The sequence below is a fragment of the Harpia harpyja genome, chromosome 11, assembly GCF_026419915.1.
Source record: "Harpia harpyja isolate bHarHar1 chromosome 11, bHarHar1 primary haplotype, whole genome shotgun sequence".
NCBI lineage: Eukaryota > Metazoa > Chordata > Aves > Accipitriformes > Accipitridae > Harpia > Harpia harpyja.
The window spans coordinates 42953926-42967166 of NC_068950.1; the positions used below are offsets into that span (position 1 = coordinate 42953926).

General features: G+C 45.1%; 1 protein-coding gene across 13 annotated transcripts in view; it reads right to left on the minus strand.

Annotated features, from left to right (window-relative positions):
- The window catches only part of DOCK7 (dedicator of cytokinesis 7), a 110674-nt gene that overhangs the window by 96304 nt on the left and 1129 nt on the right, over window positions 1–13241 (minus strand). For all 13 annotated transcript variants that reach the window (XM_052802637.1, XM_052802636.1, XM_052802634.1 and 10 more), the window contains exon 2: window positions 4028–4133. In XM_052802637.1, coding sequence (XP_052658597.1) covers window positions 4028–4133 — 106 coding nt within the window. The remainder of the gene's footprint in view (window positions 1–4027; window positions 4134–13241) is intronic.

Here is a 13241-nt window from a genome sequence, read left to right on the forward strand (position 1 = left end):
AAATATAAATATCATTAAGCAACAAAAGTTGCTGAATGTAGAACGAGACACAGAAACAGCTGGGCTACAACTGAAGAGAGGTCCAGATACCCAGTGATCATTTTCTGTCCTTTGATAACATCACCTGCCCTCATAAAAGGACAGCAGACAGAGGGAGAAAACCAGACTGTGAGACCATTTGCAGACACAAACCAAAACTGCTCTTCCTACACCAAAGCAGTTAACCAAGGCATGCATACCAAGATTCAGAGAAAACTTTGGGTCACTTCAACAGTAACTCATGCTAATCTCTGACAATCCACAATCCAGCTTCATCCAGGTAAAACTACTGCAGAAATTTGGAGAGAGGAATCAGGCCTCTGCCACACTGCAGCATGCACCAATGAGCAGAGATGACCGGTGCAACAGAGGGTGAGCAGAGTTAACAAGCACCATAGCACAAGGAGTTCCTCAACAGAAAAAATAAACTTGGAAAGAAAAGAAAGTGGTTAGTCACGAGGGATTATAATAGCCCATAGTAAACAGTCCAGTTCATCAAATAAACAAAGCAAATACCCCATCCTGCAAGATGCTAGGGAATTCTCTGAAAGGAAGTGCAAGCTCACTGCTTTCAGTGCATTCAATCGGTGAGTTCGGTGATGAGAAGCCCCAGCTCCCACGAGGGAATACTGAACCTCTCAATGCACCGAAGATGAGCACAGCACATGGCTTACAACCCAGAACGCCTACAGCAAGGTTGTGCAAACACACACTCAATTTACCAGTGGATTTAGAGAGACTTGCAAAAGTAACTTCAAAAAACAACATCTCCTTCGTCTAACTGTAGGACCTTACCAGCTCCTATTTCTCAGTAACAAACTATTAGTGCCTTCTGTTCTGGATTTCAAAAATAAAAGCTCAGCGCTGCAAGGACTGCATCCTGCGGAGTACCAGTTCAGCACATTAGGTTATACAGGAAAAGCCTCTGAAGGCTTTGGACCTGTATCTGTGGTTTAAGGAATGTGCAATTAAAATCAGCTGATCCTAAAGTGGCAGAAGGGTGGAGGCTGACAATAATAAACTGCAAGCTCCTGTACAGTCATTTGAAAGCAGTGCCTTCTCCCCAGCTCTACCAGATACTAAATTAGAAACAGTTCTGGCAGCATTTTGTCTGCTGCTTGTGAAGCAAAAGGGAAGAGACTTGCTAAAATTCAGCTGACAGGTTTTTGCATTTATCCTAGGTTCAACCACACGCAAGTCTGTTGAGTGTGAAAAGTCCCTGCACTGGCTTCAGTCAACAAGTAACAAAAGGCCCAACCGAGCACGGTGCTGAGGGCCCCTCATTCACAAAAGCATACACTTCTCCATAAAAATGTCTCTATCGGACTGCGTGTGGTAAGAGTCTCAGACAAATTACCATAAGCAGCTACTGCTGGCAACTGGCAACAGTGAAATCAGTGGTGTGACCTTATCTGGATCATAACTATCTACGGAAGTGCTCAACACGATGAGCAAGATGCACTGGATAGGAGAGACCACATCCGCATTATCATTAAAACTCCTCCAGTTCCATGCTGCGCACTCAACAGTGCAACTTGCTGCCGTTGTGGAGACAGTCACATGAAGCTCAATCACACAGCATTATTAAAACATCCATACATTTTAGCATAAATTTCCTATTTAAACCCACACTATGCACCCTGCTCTTGGCTTTCAAACCAGTATGGCTACACAAAACTGCCATGCAGATTCAGGGCCTTCTATTTCTTCTCTGTAAAAGTGTAACAACACACAAACTTCCGAACTTTTCCAGAGCAAATAGCTACTTCAGCTTCACAGCAGTAATGCTTTCTCTCTGCATAATGTTTGTTATCAAACCAGGACAGGCAGGCACAGCAGATTCTGACGGATGCCTAAGGGAGAGAAATTAACCCAAAATTCAGTCCAAGTGAACCTCTGTCATATTATGCAGCCTCAGGATATAGACTCGTGACTTAACTAAATATACTTTTCCTACAGACTATTCCCTACAAACTATCGCTCCATGTTAATCATGCTTCTGAAGAGCATCTCTGCTCAGCACAGAATTTAATATGACAAACTAGGAGCTTATCACATCAACCAATATGCAATGCAGTTTGATAGGAAAGGCTCAGAGCCTGCTTCCAGCTAGCACGCCCTTTTCCAGGATTTTTATAGATTCTTGCGTATATTTACTAGAAAACACAACGGCAACAGGATAATGAGGGATACCAGAACTGAAGACAGGGCTGACAATAGTGTGACCAACAAATCTGATCCTGCATTAAGAATTACATGTGAAGATCAACAGAACTGAAGATTTGAGCAAGCACACTTTGATGATGGCAGAATGGAAAAACCTTAGAAATAGGAAGGAAAAGTCAAAGAGCCAATTCAGGGTGAAAGGAGGTGATACAAGGAAATTATCAATTATCAAAAATATGGCTGGCTGAGGAACAGCTTGGAGGTATATAGAAGAGAAGCAAGAGCTTTATGAAAGGAACGGGTCGTAGAAAGGCAATTCAGCCAACTTGTTCCAAGATGAAACCGCATGTGAGACAAGTGAGGCACAGAAGCTTGTGGGATGGACATCCAGTGGGTCCTTCAAAAGTAGGTGTCTATTCCTTAGCTATCCATTGATGCAGGGAAGTGGATTCAATGACCCTGAGTGCTCCATCCAGTGTACGCCACTAATAGCAGGGGTCCCTCCCTATTGCCTAATACTGGATTATGCAAAAGACCATACAGAACTGCCAAGTCAGGGCTTTGCATTATCATTCCACACCCCTACAGAGATTGCTGTGATAAAGCATTAGCCCTGGACACACCGCTCTCATTAACTCCTCCTCCTCCTTCGCGCTCACTCACCATTAAGGCTGGGCACACAGCTGACAAAGCCAGCCTTCTGGTCTCCTTGTACTCACACAGCTGATGCAGAGGGAAATGACAGGAATTCCAGCCCTCTTCAATTCCCAGTGACTCTGGCACAGCCAGATCTCCTTGAAGGTGAACTTTCAGCCTGCAGCGAAGTCATTCTTCTAAGCTAGGGGTCAACTTAGTCTTGGAGATCCCTTTTGAGATGACACTAGCTCCAAGGACACATTTGTGCTCTGTATGAGGAAGTTTTAACGCATTACGTTGGACACAGAGCAGTACATGCACTGAGGAAACTCTACAGGACCTGACTCCAAAACAAGAGTAGAACTCTTGTAAACTCAGAACGCTTGTACAGACTATCAAATTCAGGGCACATTTCCAGTACTGCCTGACCTAATCAACCCTCTTTGAAGAAAACAAGATGCTGTAATATTTGTTTTCTAAGCTGACTGCCGAAAAAGAAACTGCTATGACCCAAAGCAACAACCCAAGTCAAAGGAATGCTTCCAAAAACACAGTTCCAGCCTGAAAAAGTTTGCTGAACTCTTGAAATTTTTACCACCACACTGAATAAATTTTGAAGGTTACTGGTAGGCCATGTAAGAAAATTACTTCAGAAAGGGTGATTCTGACAACGTGGCCTACATTTCAGCTGCTCCTGAAAGTGGAATGTAAACTTCTAAGTAAACATACATTCCTGAGGCATACCCACATTCAACTTTCACAATAACATTTAAAATACCTTTGAAGAGTAGATGAGCCACTGTGGTCCCACTCTCAAGAGTGACAAGAAACACAAGAAAACAGCTAGCTGAAGTGCATGAGCTTGCAAAGAGCTCTTCATGGAGAGAACCACACATGCATGTGGAATTTAATGCCCAGTCCAGGCTGTTCTGGGATAAAACAACTAACAGGATGGGTAGCCCCCTGTCCTACAAAGATTCTGCAGAAACACAAATCCCCAGCCATACCGACTGATTTGCAAGATAGAGACCTCCAAAATTAGCAGGCTTTGCATGGAATTATTCTCCTCAGTGTTAACAGGGCCGCTTAGGTCAACAACCTGTCAGCACTGCAATTTCTTTCCAAATGGTAATCAAAATAACTATGCATACCTTCTTCAGTCTTCCATGTTCCAAGCATTACTTACAGTTGTATGATGAGAGACGCTGCCTCCAATATTGAGGTTTTTGAGAAGCTGGGGAGATCCTCCATACTGCCCTGAGATCTGCTTCCTGACTTCAGCAGCTACAGTTCTGAAATGAGACAGGGACAACGTTATACCTCTGGAAAAGGATTACAATGAAGATGATATATCAAACATGCTTTACACTGCTGTTGGAATGAAACCAAATACTTAGTGCGCTGGTTGGAATAAGAGTATCACCGGCCAGCGAGAATAGACCTTGTATATTAAACTCCTGGAGAATCACGAAATTTTCACAAGGCTTAACAGGAATTCTTAACAGGAATTACAATTTTTTTCCTTTTGTGAACTGCTCTTTTGTGCACATATGTGGCAATAAGATGCATGTGACACTGAGCACAAATAAACTTGTGCCCAGCAGGCTCTTTCCAGTTCCTACCAAGGAAAGCTCTCTTCCACCACTCCCCGCACCCCTCAGCAGTTCCAAGCCTGGTCACGCATCTGCTCCTATGCTCTGCTCTCTCCTTTTCATCCCTTGCCTATTTTTGGTTTTTGCAGTCACAGAGATGAGGACCAGCAGCCACTTTCCACCCAATATCCAACCCCTTCAACACCCAGCTCAGGGGCAGAAAAGTGGTCCCACGCAGAGTGAGTTGAAATGTCTAGGGAACGACACACGGGAAACGACTGACCAGGTCAGAACAAAAAACTGTTTCCCCTTTCACGTAGGAAAGGTAGCGGTGGGACTATGGTGACTAGCAGAGGGGACACGCGACGTACTGGCTAGCAGGACACAATGCCTTACAGTCTCTGCCAGAGAAATATCCCACAACTGGGCAACTTTTCTCACCAGGAAGGAAAAACACAGATCAATCCTTCCGTGCCTGGAGGGTAAAATCCACACTGTGCCCCTCTGGAGTTTTCTGTTTTCCCCAATAAGCCACATTGTCACTGTTAAGCCTGAAAACACAACAGTTAGGTAAAACCACCATAGAAACATCTCAGCAAAGGAAGGGCACATCAGAGAGGGAAATGCCGATAGTTAAAGACTGTCTTAACAAACAGCCATGGGTCAAGCCCTAACACAACCATCCACAGTGCTCCAGCTTGTAACCCAGCAGTAAGCTGCAGCTCACCTCAGCAGCAAAACCGGGATAGCCAAGTTTTTGAGTATGGTGGAAATGGTTCTGTTTTAAAAGCAAACCAAAAGCCCACATTCTTTTGACGAAAAAAACATTTTGCTGAAAAGCTGCTGACTACCCCTAGTCTACAGGACCTCACCAACACGAGAGTGCTCTTCTCCAGGAGTCAATGACCAATTTATTAGGCTCCCAACTGTCATTCACTGCATCGCAGCACTGCAGTCCACTCTGGCTCCCAGAACAAAGTCCCAGCTCCAAAGAGACACTAACCAGTGCATAAGACATATGAAGAGGCTGCAAGGACACGGGTGATTTTTTTTTTCTGCTGTATCAGTCATCTTTGTGGGAACAGCGTCATGGCTAACAGACTCGCTCCTGATCTCACTCAGGGGAACATGCTGTGTATCAGCATGGTGCACGAGCTGCTAAAATCCTGTCAAGTAAAGATGGTTAAACCTCCCCTGAGCAAAACCATGGCATCAGGGTGGGCTCCTAGCTTCAGGGCTGCTGTTGCAGTGAATGCTGGTGGGCAGGAATGGGGGCAGGTGGAGGCAACTGATGTTAATGGAAGAGAAGGGAACTCTAAAAGGGAACTAGCTGGGACAACCAAGCCCACCATGGAGAGCAGATGTTTCCTCAGGCCAGAGGATGGGAGTAAGATTAGCTAGAGGAAGCATTATTTTGTCTTTTAGAAAAGTGGACTGCAGAAAGAGAAAAAAAAAGTCTTATGTATTCTGGCTGCAAGAAGTCATTTGCTTCATGTTTGCCTTTATCCACAGGAGACTATGTTTTCACTTCTGGAGGGTGGCTTCTGAAAGCAGACCAAACAGCTCCTGCTGGGGACGGACAACATTCAGGCTGTCTGATCGCCCTCAGAAAAACCATCTTCCCTGCTCCCACCATACGCACGCATACACTCACAGACATGCACACATGAGAACAAACCACGCATGCTGCTAGCATTTATAGGAAAATTTGGAATGTATTAAAATGGCTGCTTGGCATGGAAAACACTACGCATCTGTGGCTGACGAGATTTAAAAGCTTGCCCCCAGGTTGCAGACGATCTCCGCTTTAAACCCGATCTCTTACTCGGCACATGTTTTGTGTAATTCCTGACGATACGCAAAAGAGAGCCCTTCACCACATGGCTGGCAGGAAAAATCAGAACCCACATTCACCATGCAGCACAACACAGGAAAAACTAAAAAATCTTTCCCCATTTTCGAGAGACATACATTGTTTCCAGACGGAAAGTATAGCTGGAGGAGGAAACCCATCCTCAGCTGTGAAACCACAGCCGATGGCTAGCCATGTTACTCAGTGCTGCTCCTCCGGCACGCAGTGGCTCCTTATGAACCTGAGACATGCTTTGTGATAGACTCCAGAGGCGTTCTCAGGCCTTTCTTCTGCGTGTTGGCCTCAGCTGGGTGGCTCTGCAGTGTGCTGTATTTGGAGCACAGACTGTCAAAACACCCTGAACTCCAGCTACGATTGCGCTTTACCCCAACTTGAAGCAGAAGCAAGCTCAGCTGCAATTATAGCGTTGCTTAGGGGCACTGTGAGTTTGCATGGATGCTATTACACTGCTCGACATCATCCCCGCTGAAAAGGTCATTTGGTGCAACAGGGGAAGAAACAAAAGGGTGGCACTGATCAGCACAGCTTCTAACCATCTGCTGTACATTGGTGGCCGCTCCATGTTGCTGCCCCATTAATAACCTCACTGGATATTAAAAATTCCCCTGAAGCGTGATGACAGAAAGTCAGAACTGAACAACCTCCAAATCAGTTTGACCAAGACACCACCATTACTTTCAAGTCTTAAGAGGCCCTACCTCTCTAGCTTTCATAATTACCAATCAAACCTCTCCCCACATGAAGTAACTGGCAACTGTCTAAACCTTGAAATTCCTGAGTAGAGTCTGCAGAGCTTACTACTACTTACTCCAAGCCTGCAGTCTAATCCACAGCTCATGTTGGCTACCTTTCTATACCACTGCATTCACAAATGTATTGAACACCATTTCCCCTACTGGAAAGCATCATGCTTCTGACATTTAGAAACCATCTTCTAATGTAATCTGATCACCAAGTGTATTTATGGGTAATCTATAGCCATTTGGTTTTGTGCCAACATCATCAGTCAGGTTCAATAGCCCTCCTCCCACTCCTTTCTACTCGCAAGGTATTCACAAAACATCAGTCATATCCCCTCCCAGCCTTCCTTCTGCAAGGCTAAGCAAGGTCAGATCCTGCAACCTGCTTTCTGCTCCCTTGATCACCCCGATGGCTCTTCTCTGCATTTGTTCCAGTTGGCAATCATGCCTCTTAACACACTGTGTTTCATCCTGATCACTCCAGATAAGGCCTGACCAGGGCTTTGTGGAACCAAATGAGTATTTTCCTACTGAGAAAACACCTCAGCTGACTACTTTTAGGACTGCTTTCTCACTGCTTCATCACAGAGGTTCACAGTTTCCCTAAAACTGATAATAGACTTGCCTTCTCCTCCTCCATTTCCAAAAGCTGTTTGTCCATGACAAATGCCATCTATTAATGACTAGTAAGTTCATGTTAAATTATAACCCTGAACACTATTTCTAACTAGAAGCTATGCTTCCTGAACCAACTTAGGTTAAAAAGTGTACTACACCAAATGCAACTAGGAAAGAGAAATAAATCTCAAAATAGTCTCCAAATGAAAAAAAAAAAAAAATCCATTTGGCAGAACAGAAGAGCCATTAAAGCCCTTGATAATTAAAAGGACAAATAAAAAACTGCCTCTTTAATAACTATCTTATATTCAACATGTAACCTGGGATCCTTAGACAAACATTCCGGTTAATTACAGCCCACAGCCTCATGAATGTCTATGTTTAAAGTACATCTTCCCTAGTCACTTCCTTTTTGACCTTCACTGGTTAATTATTGTGTGTGCCTGTGGTTCACACCAAAACAAAAAAAGACGAGAGGAAAAAAAAAATCCCCCTGGAACTGGCTTCTAAATCAAAACAAGACTGGTCATTCTCAAAGTACTCTGAGCTGCAAAGAACAAAATGAAACCATTTGTTTGCACTTCCATGGTTCTTTACTACACACAAAAATAATTTCTGTTTCTATGTGGCCGTACCCTGTCAAAACCAAAAATTGTTCCTTTTTTTTTTTTTTTTTTTTTAGCTTAAGCAGCATACTGGAAGTATCAGCTCTTCCGTTCTGCCTTACCAAGAAAAGGCTCACCAAGACCCGTCCAGTTATGCCAAGCAAGGTTAAGAACTCTTCCCTTTCACAGAAAAGGTAGGTCAGGATACAGTCATCTAGATCATCTGCTCCAGTGATTTGAGGAAGTGTCTCTTTTCCATAGCCCTCCCCATTTTGAAAGAGCAATGCAAATTAAACATTTCTCCCCATCCCGCTAATTACAAAGCTGTTACTCCTGCCTGTTCTTCATCTTACGTGTCACGTGCAGTTACTCTACATTCAGCGAGCCTTTGCCTCTTGAGAAAGACAGCCTGGTACAGCAAGGCATCTGCGCCAATCCATAGCAAAGCTGCTTGTTCTCTCTCAGCAGCAGAAAAAACTGTATTTACATAGTTTACTTTTTAAAATGAAAGCATCCCACTTTGTTCAGCTGGCTCGCTTGCATACAACTCTGCACATGGCTGGAGGCATCTATCCTACTGTACTCAATACACTTGGTTCTGAATCCCCAAAGCTAAACGGCGCTGGCCAGTTGTGTCCATCTTGCTGCTGCAGTTGAGATGACCTGCCCCTCCATCCCTACGTGCTCCGCCTGGGCTCTCCTGCCTCCGGGCCTGCTCCATCCAGGCTTGAACCACGGTGTGAGTCACCAGGTATGCGTCGTGGTGGATGAGAGAACCTGCTCGAGGAAGAGCTCTGGCCTTGAGCTACCCTGCCAGTTCAGCCGTGCCCTGGATGCAGCCTTCTTCCTAAACCCGAGGTCCTGTTTCCTTCGGAGTGAACTCCTTCCCCTTTGAGTGAAACAGCTTTGATTTACAACCCGAAGCTGAGGAAATACCTAGCCTGATCCTGACTGCTGAGGGTAAGTGTGGGTTCTTAACACACGAGATGAGCAACAACATGTTTCCTTTTTCCTTACCATTGATTAAAACAGAAAACACCATACAATGCTGCCTGTGGTGCTCTTCTGATAACATTTGATTATTAAGGCTGAAAGCGTCACCCCTAGGCTGCAGCAAAAGGAATGAGCTCCCAAGATACCTTACTGTGAAAATCACCACAGGACTGGATTCTTCGGGAGAGATCAAAGTCACAGCTCATGTTAAAAAACCCCAACCAAACAAGGAAGCCCTGTACAAAGAAGCAGCTTTGTAGCGGAGCCCTAGAGATGAACTGTCCTCCCTGCCTTCTCGCTTGCTTTAAGTGCTCAGAGATTTTCTTAGGCTTCCCAGAGCGCTGCAAACTCCCACAGGAGACATCCACAACAGGGGCTGAACAGGGGCAGACAATGTGACTTTTGGAGAACGGGAAAAAGCTGCTCTGAAGTTTCTGTTAAAAATACTTTCAATTATCCATGACAGTGTTTTGACAATGCAAATGGCATCTGGATGTGGGAAGAGAATAAACTGTGATGAATATCCTGCTGCGACCACTACATTTCTGGCCTGATTCGGTGCTCGTGGAAGCCAGTGACAGCTTTGCTATCGGTTTCAGTGGGTGCAGGTTTCACACCATCCCTGTTTACCCTGAGGCAGGGCAAAGGCAGCCATCAGTCTCCCTGACACATCGTTCAGGCAACGTAAAAGGGCTCTAAATGAACACAAGTGTAAATTTAGTCTTCCCAAGTCACCTTTTACAGCACCCCATCAATGTAAAGGGAGCTTCAGCAGAAATAAGATGTGAGCTCTGAATGTAGTGAACAGAAGTGTTTTCCCCTCAATTCAAAACCATAAAGGCAACAAGCTGTGATTACTCCAGAAATCTGCCTATACACAATGTAAGAGCCCTGGATGATGTTGAATCTTCAAATCACTGAATGTCTGAGAGCAGGGTCACCTCCTTCCAGCCAGGGCTCTGCTGAAGACCCTCGCAGCCCCAGACAGCAGCGCCTCATGGCACCATGAAGTTCCGTTCACACAGAAGCACCTCAGAAGGGGCTGGACCCATGAGGGTGGAAACAATTTTCTCCAGACTCCATCGAGAGCTGGGGACAGGAAAACTGAAAATTCTCAGCAAGAGAATAAAGAGCAGTGGCAAAAATCACACTCCGGGCTTTGTGTGAGCCTGTAATGCAATAGCAAAACAGAGGGTAAGGCAGGTATGTTATTGCAATTCAGAAGGATCTTCTGTAACTGTGGAAGCAGTAAAGGAAGAGCAAAACTCCTTCCAAGGAAAGACACCTTCAAAACAGTGATGGTCTGACCAAAGCAGCAGTTATGGATTCCCTCGGTAACTGGATCTCAGGATGGTCCAAGAGCAATGACACAGCACTGAGACAGGGGCTCACGTGAAAGGCTACGTGAGTTTGCCTGAACTGTGTATGTTGCATGATGTTTAAAGGGTGATTTTTTCTTTTTCTGTATTTGAACTCTAAAAAGCCTGCACACCTTTCCCTCTGCCTGCCCCTGGAAAAACTGGAGTGTGGGGATACAACATGCTTCAATTACTGGGACATTCAGGAACTCAGAACTGACCTTTTTGGCGATGGTGGGGCTTCCACGTCCCTTTTCTCTGCCAAGCAGCCCTATACCCAGAAAATGTACTGGGATAATGCAACTGGGAATCTGAAGCACACACAGATGAAGGGGTGAGTGCTCAATGGGGACAGTGCAGCACAGCCCCAGAGGGACCAGACACGGCACTCGGCTTGGTCAGGACTGAACACCCAGCCCTGCTGAGAGTGAACAGGCAGCTTAGCTGGTACAACGTATTGACTGTTTTTTATTGAGACATCTTAATGAGTGAACTTTATCTCTGCTGGTGTGGATCCTGCCTTCCGCTAACTCTCCTCTGGTCCCTCAAACACCACATGAGCTGAACAGGGGTACTAAATAGAAGTGCATCTGTTCTTACAGTGAGATGGAAACGATACCATACATGCAGCTACTGAAGTATTGTGATGCTGCAGAAGGACATGTTCCAATAGAGTTTAATAAAAAAATTATTACCAATTATTTCCAATTAAAAATTAACAGTTTCAGGCAAGATTTCAGGTATTATTAACCCACTATAGCAAGTTTAACTCAGGAGTTTCTTCTGATGGAGTCAAGAAGAATTAGTAAGTACATGTGACGGCCAAAGTTCAGGCTAAAAATCTGTTCTAGTTTAAAGCGGTCCAACAAAAATGCAGCAGGACCTAGTCAGAAAGATACCTTGTAACAGACAGTCTTAAAAAGGTATTTTGAAACTGCTGTAGCAACCACTGACAGCTGCTATCCCCAATATTTAAAGATTCCAGTAGTGATAAACAGACACCACATGACACTGGAGCTCTGTATATACCCTTGAGGTGCACCACACTGGTTGAAGAAAGCACAGGCAGTAAATGAGGGCTGTGAAGACCACATCTGTGGTCTTTCTAAGAAACAGAACAGCAGATCTCAGGTTTCTTTTTCTACCACTACTATAAGAACCAGCTTAGAAGCTTGCATCTGTTTGGTAGGTAGGTCTTAAAGTAATTTACCTTTGTGGATCTGAATTAAAACCCATTTGAATTACACACTATCAGGCAAACCAAGAGCAGCATGGCTACTTCCTGTGAATAAGACAAATGCAACGTCTACCTCGATGAGTAAGCCAAACTGGAGGGCAGAGTGTGAAAATGTGATGGATCTATTCTTCTTTAAACAATGGAACAGGGGAGGGCTTCCAGCAGCCACCAACACAGCTCTTGGGACTTCCGTATGCTGCTTGCTTGAATCTCTCATCCTCTGAAATAGTAGCATTCACAGCAGCATATTCTGTGTCAGCACGGGAAGGGCTACAGCTCAGTCTGGGCACCTCTGGGTACAACATCACTTCTGCCCACAAGTTTTTGCCTTCTCATGCACTGGATGTGCAGTCCATGAACCAGGAACTTGAGATTTCTCAGAAGACAACACTACAATATGGGAAATCCCAGAGAGAAATACAGCAGTCTTAGAAACAAGCGTAAAAGAAAGGGTTGGAGATGCAACAGCCCTGCTCCGGGAGGAGCTGACCTCATTGCAGACCACCTGGGTCCTTCTGCAGGCACAGCCTGCATCAACAGTAAACTCCACAAATGAATCTGACGTGGCGAAAAGACCACCTCTGCCCGCACACACGCACTGCTGCCGTCTGGTTGGTTTGAAAACACATCGAGCGGATTAGATCAAAAGGTACGCAAAGGTGGCACATCCATGCTACTGCCTGATGAACTTAGTGCACCGAGCTAGCGCCTGATGCAGGCAGAAACGTTGTCAGCACCCGCAGTGGTCACCCCAGGGCCATTTTATTTAACTTCCTGGCAGGGCTGCAGAACTCTTACGCTCTCCCTTCTAGTACTTGTCTCTCATGTGACTATTTCTATGACTACAATCGAGAACCAGGAAAAATGGTCTGGCAGCAAATCCATCTCTCTCTGTTCCCGAGACCTTGATCTGTCACGTTAACCCCTGGCTGGTGCACATCAAAGTTTGCAGAGAACCAGGAGAGAGGAGCAATGTTTTCACCCGCGTTCAGATCCTGAGTGGGGTGGGATTGATGCCACTCCTCTACCTCCTACCTAGCCTTTTCCTCTGACCTCCTTTTTCTTTGTCCATGACCCTTCTCCATCACAGCTTCTGTAACTGCAACTATTTGTACCTACAGTCTTCTCATTCAATGGCACCGAAACGATACTCCTTTCACTACTGTCCACAGCCTCCTGAATAGCACCAGCGAAACTGATGTTTCCCACTTTCACTCTGCTGCTAGTCACAGTGAGGAGAGGTACCAGGGTCACCAAAGGCTATCTGGTCAGACCTGCAAACAGAAAAACGGTGGTTCCCACCTGGAACCACATCCCTAACTTGGAATATAGATCTGCAGAAACCTGGTGTTAGCCGGCCATTTCCTATAAATACTCCTCTTTC